The sequence below is a fragment of the Camponotus floridanus genome, unplaced genomic scaffold, assembly GCF_003227725.1.
Source record: "Camponotus floridanus strain SB8 unplaced genomic scaffold, Cflo_v7.5 scaffold233, whole genome shotgun sequence".
In the NCBI taxonomy this organism is placed as follows: domain Eukaryota; kingdom Metazoa; phylum Arthropoda; class Insecta; order Hymenoptera; family Formicidae; genus Camponotus; species Camponotus floridanus.
Window position 1 is genome coordinate 59,045 of NW_020229363.1, and position 7,916 is coordinate 66,960.

Genomic DNA, 7,916 nt, shown 5'->3' on the forward strand with positions numbered 1-7,916 from the left:
TCAAAAATTTATCTACAAACAAAAGCATTCATTTACATGAGTAAGTACATACATTTAATATATAGAGAGATAAATATATTAGAGATTTTCGGTTATTTTAATTTACTTATTAATAATAACAAAAATGTATATGCGTTCAATTAAAGTATCTGCTATTGTTATTCATTAATTTGTGCCAGCTACTTGTTTCAGCTTTTTTCTCTTTAGCATTTGTAAAATTATTCACTTTAATTTTAAAATAAATTTATAAGAAATGTGATAAATTTTTACAAGCTTCTATACGAGTTAAATATTTTATTGGAGAAATAATAAATTAATTATTTTTTCAGATCATCCGATTATGATGATGAAGAAATTTAAAATATACTTAAATTTTTAACTCTCGTGATTAAATTTCATATAATTTTTATTTTCATATAAGAAATTTAAAATATACTTAAATTTAACTCCCATGTGATTAGATTTCATATAATTTTTATTTTCATGTAAGAAATCTATATTTTGTGATTCAGATTTATTTTATATAATTGTTATTTTCATATAAGAAATTTAAAATATACTTAAATTTAACTCCTATGTGATTAGATTTCATACAATTGTTATTTTCATATAAGAAATCTATATTTTGATTCAGATTTATATTTAATATATATTTAATAACTAAAATATATTTAGCATAATAACTGTAATAGAATATTTCGATGATAATATACTAACAATATTCATAATTTTATATGTTAATATATATAATGTTATACATATTGATAATATAAATATGTAATATAAATATATAATATTCCTAATTGATAATATAAATATTTGTTCTTTTATAACTTGTGTTATTTTTAATCTATTTCTTAGTAGTTCTTATTAGTATTACTTGCCTTTTAACATAAAAATATTATTTTAGTTCCAGCTTCTGATTTCTTGTTTGCAATTATTTTGATTATCAATGAAGCAAGAAAATAGATACTTCAAATTACAAAATATATTGAAAGATAATGTTCATAAAATGATACTTGCGAATAGAGAGATTGGTATAGTATATTTCGAAAACTTGCTTTAATAATGAATAGCCATAAAATTAATATGATATCTAGTTTATTTTTTAAATGTCATTTTGTCATATTAAATTACATTTACAATTTTATTTTCTATATTTTTTAAAAAAGTTTTTGTAAGATTGTAAACATGTTTTTTTTGTGTGTAACGTTAAATACATTTATATGACTGTGACAAGAAAAAAGAGAATTAATCGGCTTTTACACAGATAGCATGCTACGTGCGATATGCAACTTCTATTAGTTCAAATAAAAAGCAATGATTGCTTCTCATTTCAACTAATCGAAGATTTACGTCATATACATCATATACGTAACATGTTATCTTATTATTATTTTATGTTTCTAGCCATCTTTCATTCTTCTTTCCGTTTTCTAATGTATATACATGTTATCTTATTATCTATTATTAGAAAACGGAAAGAAGAATGAAAGACTGCTAGAATCTCACTTCCTAAGAGTGAATCTGTTCACTCGTAATTGAGTGAAAAATAACTTGACGAAAGTGATGACTCCACTTTCGATCGAGTGAATTATTCACTTCGAACCGAGTGACACATTCACTTTACGTTCAGAGTTAAACAGTTCACTTTTGTGAAAAGTGAATTTTCACTAATTACGAGTGGCAGTATATTCACTATCACTTGGAGTGAATATTCACTCGTTTGGAGTTAGATTTCACTCTAAGAAATTTAGAGAGTACGACGATACTGCTTTGACGATAGCGATTGCTTATTTTTTCGAAGTAACTGAGCTTCTTTTATTTCTTGAAGTAGATATTTCGTACCGCTCTTTATCGATAAAAACACTCCGATCAGTACTTGTTTTCTTCAACTCACTCAATTTATCATAAAAAATCTTCTTTTTATCAGACATGATTAGCACGCAAACCAACGACGTCCACACTCTAGCAATACTAAATAAAATGACGAACAAGAATGTACATGAATCCGTTGGCCATTAATAGATTACATTTGTCTTATATCGCGTCATGGCTGCATCAATAGGCGTCCACAACGCGTTGTGGCATTTTTACATTGCCAGAACGCGTTTTGGTCGATTTCAAAAGAACCTCAACACGAATTTCGTTTTGTGGCCTTTTTGAATATGCCAAAATGCGTTTTTAAAAGTGCCACGACACAAATTTCGTGTTGTGGCTGAATCTAAGATGTCTGAATGCGTTGTGACCGGTTTTTCCGTCCAATGAGCGTTTTCGGTCTTTGAGCCTAACATATATACTAGGACTGTGAATTAATTTTGAGGGACTTATAATAGATCACGTAACTTATGTTATATCGCATCGGATACTTCTGTAACTATATTCATGTCAAAGCTCTGTCATTAAGCTTTACTTTTAATTATGTCATTTTGCTGAAGTGTAAACAACATATTTTTTCTCAGCTCCGAAGATGTCGAATTACGAGCCAAAAACACCATTAGCGAGAAGTTTTACTTTTCCTGTTTAATTCAAAGAAAAGTACTATTGAAAGTCATCGAGTGTTGTTGGAAACTTACGGTGAACATAATCCATCGATAAAAACGTGTGAGGGTGATTGGTTTCGACGTTTTAGAAGTGGTGATTTCGATACAGTTGACAAAGAACGCCCTGGTCAACCGAAAAAGTTCGAAGATGAGGAATTGGAAGCATTACTCGATCAAGATTCATGTCAAACGCAAGATGAACTTACTGAATCGTTGAATGTTGATCGCACAACAGTTTCCAAACGTTTAAATGCGCTCAATATGATTCAAAAGCAAGGAAATTGGGTGCCATACGAATTGAAGTCGAGAGATGTTGAACGGCGGTTTTTCACGTGCGAACAATTGCTTCAACGGCAAAAAAGAAAGGATTTTTTGCATCTTATCATCACTGGCGATGAAAAATGGATATGCTAAAGATAATCCTAAGCATAGAAAATCGTGGGGGTTTACCCAGTCATGCATCAACATCGATGGCAAGGCCGAATATTCATGATTCGAAGCACATACTCTGTATTTGATGGGACTAGCTTGGTGTTGTTTACTATGAACTGCTTCAACCGAATGAAACCATTACTGGTGAACGCTACCAAACACAATTAATGCGTTTGAGCCGTGCATTGAAGGAAAAACGGCCGCAATTCGAGCAACGGCACGATAGAATAATTTCTCAACATGACAACGATCGACCATATGTTGCTCGTGTAATCAAAAAATATTTAGAAACGCTGAAATGGGATGTTTTACCCCACCCGCCATATTCACTAGATATTGCTCCATCGGATTACTACTTGTTCCGATCCATGGAACATGGCCTGGCTAAGCAGCACTTCCAATCTTACGAAGATACAAAAAATTGGATCGATTGGTGGATTGCATCAAAAGATGAATTGTTCTTTCGACGCGGAATCCGTATGCTACCAGAAAAAATGGGAAAAAGTAGTAGATAGCGATGGACAATACTTTGAAAAATAATAATGTACACAATTTTTCACAATAAGGCCTTGAATTTACAAAAACTACCTCAAAATTAATTCACAGTCAATATATATATGGACATCCTGAATATATATATATATATACAGGGTCTACCAAAAGTGTGGAAACCTCTAAATATCTCGGAAAATATACGTTTTACAGAAAAGTGTTTCCAACAAAAGTTGTAGGGTTTAAGAAGATCTATATACTGATTCTATCAGTTTGACCTTGGATGGCGTCGTCAAGGTCAGGTCAAGGTCACATTGACTTTTTTAAATGACACCCCCTACATTTGATTGCATATTCTTATAGCTTAATTCAAGAGCTTTCCAAAACACTATAATAATGTTCATTTTTATTAAGTACTTTGCGAGTTATGAGGGTTGAATGATAGAGTAGCGCCGGTATTAACATTATCCAAGGTGTACTACATGGAGGTTACTCGCTCGGATTTGCATCTGTTGTGTGTGTGATCCAGCTAACTAAGGCAAGATCGATTCCTCAACATATCCTCATATTTCGCTGAAGTCAAATTGCCAAAAAATTGCTCCATAAAACGTGTATGAAACGTCTCGTTAGTTCCTTCATTTACCGCTATGTGACGCACTACATGCAGTCTAACTCGCATTTAAAATTCAACTAAGAATGTATAAAGCTATCAAAGAACGAGCACCTTCTAACTTCAGCTTTGAGCAAGCAGAAATTAATTGTTATCGTCCAAATACAACGTACGATTAATTAAAATTAAACGTTTTAAAAATGGCTGGCGACTTGTCGGAACGTGAAAGAATCACTATCCTCATGATGCGTGGATGGGGTGATAACGAAAGATCGTTCTCTGATGTCGTTCGATTATTTAATGACACGTATCCGAACCGTCGAATTAATAAGTCCACTGTGTTAAAAACAATAGAACGTTTTAGACAAACTGGTAGCGTAAGAAATCGCTCTAAGTCAGGAAGACCATTGTCTGCAACCAACGAAGAAAAACAACTTGATGTTCTGCAGACATTTATTGAAGATCCCAATTCTAGTGTTCAGAGAGTCGCTCAAACTCACGATATTGCTCCCATGTCGGTTTGGAGAATTTTAAAGAAGAACAAGTTCCATCCATATAAATTGCAATACGTTCAAGAATTGCAAAACGGAGATGAGGAGCGTCGTATACATTTCTGTGAAAGAATGATGGCACTAATAGATGTCCGGCCCATCTTCCCTTATCAAATTGTTTTCACAGACGAGGCAACTTTTACCTTAACGGGAGAAGTTAATAATCAAAATTTTCGTTTCTGGTCAGATGAGAATCCGAATTGGGTGCGGGAAACTCACACACAACATCCACAAAAAATAAATGTATGGTGCGGAATAATAGATGGCTATTTAATAGGGCCGTTTTTTTTTGAAGAATATTTGAACGCTCAAAGGTATGAGAGATTACTTGTTGATCAAATAATTCCAGCCATACAGAATACTTTTCCAAATAATTTCCAAGAAATATGGTTTCAGCATGATGGAGCTCCTGCTCATTTTGGTGCAGGACCACGTCGTATTTTAAATGAGACTTTTCCGCTACGGTGGATAGGAAGAAGGAACGGAAATGAGGGAGGAGAGGATTGGCCACCTCGGTCACCAGATCTAACTCCTCTTGATTATTATCTATGGGGATATCTGAAGAGTAAGGTTTACAGAACAAAACCTAAAACCATTCACGAATTGATACAGCGAATAAGGGATGAAATGGCTTTGATACCTTTTGAAACGAATCGTAAAGTCATTTCTACATTCTACCAAAGATTAGCATATTGTCAGGAAGTAAATGGCAGCCACTTTCAGCATTTACTTTAACACATTGAAACACATTTGCAATCGTTTGGTGCAACCTAACCTGATCTCTGTATACACGCACCGCACGCACGCACACGCACACATTTCGAACAATTATTATGATAAATGAGCATCCACAAATTTATTTACTGTTTACTATGTCGATTGCTTTCCAGGTCTTTAAATGCTCGATTGTAATTTGGTTGGGTCTTTGCTTTTGCTGACTGGATCCACGACCGATCTTGCCTTAGTTAGCTGGATCACACACACAACAGATGCAAATCCGAGCGAGTAACCTCCATGTAGTACACCTTGGATAATGTTAATACCGGCGCTACTCTATCATTCAACCCTCATAACTCGCAAAGTACTTAATAAAAATGAACATTATTATAGTGTTTTGGAAAGCTCTTGAATTAAGCTATAAGAATATGCAATCAAATGTAGAGGGTGTCATTTAAAAAAGTCAATGTGACCTTGACCTGACCTTGACGACGCCATCCAAGGTCAAACTGATAGAATCAGTATATAGATCTTCTTAAACCCTACAACTTTTGTTGGAAACACTTTTCTGTAAAACGTATATTTTCCGAGATATTTAGGGGTTTCCACACTTTTGGTAGACCCTGTATATATATATACAGGGTGTCCAAAATGTGTGGGAACACCTAAATATTTCGGAAAATAAGCATAATAGAGAAAAATGTTTCAAACAAAAGTTGTAGGGTTTACAAAGATCTATTTACTAATTTTATCAGTCTGACCTTGAGTGGCGTCCTTAAGGTCAGGTCAAGGTCACGTCGATTTTTGCAAACGGAACACCCTATTTATGATACCAGAATTTGATAGCTGGTATCAAGAGCTTTTCAAAACACTATAATAAAGTAAGTTTTCATTAAGTATTTTTCGAGTTTCGGAGCTTGAAAGTTACAGTACTGCCGCGCCGGCGTCGGCATTAGCATTACCCAAGGTGTACCACGTGGAGGTTCTCCGGTCGGATTTAAACTTCGCGTGCGTGTGTGCGTGCGTGCGTGTGCGTGTGCGTGTAGGGGGTGAGTGAGTAGTTAGAGCAAGTGTGCAAATTGCCGTCCATCAACAGTCTGACAATGCGCCAATCTACTGTAAAAACTTGAAATAGCGTTCTCACAAAAATGAGGAGGTATTAGAGTTACCTCGTCATTTATACGGCGACGGAGTTCGTCCAAATTTCTAGATTTCGTAGTATAGACTCTACTTTTGAGATGACTTCAAAAGAAATAATCCAGAGGTGAAAGATCTGGAGATCGAAGTGGCCATTCTATTGATCCTCTCCTGCCTATCCATTTGTTCGGGAATACTTCATTTAAGTATTCTCGTACACCTCGACCATAATGGGCAGGTGCTCCGTCCTGCTGAAACCAGATTTCATTAAAATTGTCACCAACACGTTGTATTGCTGGTACAATATCGCGTTCAAGCATTGTTCTGTATTTTTCAGCAGTCAAATTATCGTCAATGAAGAAAGGACCAATCACCCTGTCAGCAAGAAGTCCAGTCCATACATTCAATTTTTCCGGATGTTGCGTGTGAGCTTCAATCATCCAATGAGGATTTTCATCTGAAAATCTGCAATTATGGCGATTGATATTGCCATTCAGCTTAAATGTCTCTTCATCAGAAAAGACTATTTTGGTCGCAAATTCAGGATCCATGTCAATTCTTTGCATGACATCCTCACAAAATTCTACACGACGATCGAAATCGTCTTCAGATAATTCCTGAACTGGATGAATCTTGTAAGGATGAAATTCATTCTTTTTTAAGATTTTATGCACAGACATTCGGGAGATGTCGTGGTGTTGCGCAGATTTTCGAATAGATATATGCGGATTCTCAATATACGATTGTAAGACATCTAAAGACTTTTCTGCATTTGTTGCAGAAACCGATCTACCAGACTTTGATCGATTTTTGACATGACCAATTTCTTCGAATCGTGCGATTGTGCGGTGTACCGTCGATTTTGATATAGGGACTTTACCAACCCGAAAAGTGTCATTAAATATCTGCAACGTTTCATTATAAGATCTGCGACGATCACCCCACCCTCGCATCATCAGTAACGTTATGCGTTCGTGATCTGTAAGTTCCGACATAACAAAATCGTATTGGATACGAGAAGTTAGAAGTCGTAAGTGCTTAAATTGCCGTCCGTCAACAGACTGGCAATGCTAATCCATTGTAAAAACTTGAAATGACGTTCTCACAAGAATGTAACTTACGTCTTACGTTCTAATATAACCGATAATAGTAGCTTGCAACCACTGTAATTGTAGAATGGGCTTAAATAGCAACTCCCTATAAGTGATCGTCGTAGGCGATCTAGCAATTTCGGTCCAGTCCAATACGATCGTATCCAATATGATTTATTAGATTGACGGTAATTTGACTGCTGAAAAATACAGAACAATGCTTGAACACGATATTGTACCAGCAATACAACGTGGTGACAATTTTAATGAAATCTGGTTTCAGCAGGACGGAGCACCTGCCCATTATGGTCGAGGTGTACGAGAATACTTAAATGAAGTATTC

The 7,916-nt window shown here is 35.0% G+C and overlaps 1 protein-coding gene across 1 annotated transcript; it reads right to left on the minus strand.

Moving 5' to 3' along the window:
• Window positions 1–6,589: 6,589 nt before the first annotated feature.
• On the minus strand, window positions 6,590–7,477 carry LOC112637997. Its single transcript, XM_025408840.1, has one exon. It carries the CDS (start codon window positions 7,475–7,477, stop codon window positions 6,590–6,592), a length of 888 nt encoding a protein of 295 aa, XP_025264625.1.
• Between the last annotated feature and the right edge of the window lie 439 nt (window positions 7,478–7,916).

Bases quoted from the DNA above. Each gene is read 5' to 3' on its own strand.
- LOC112637997 (XM_025408840.1), bottom strand. From the start codon at position 7,477: ATGTCGGAACTTACAGATCACGAACGCATAACGTTACTGATGATGCGA.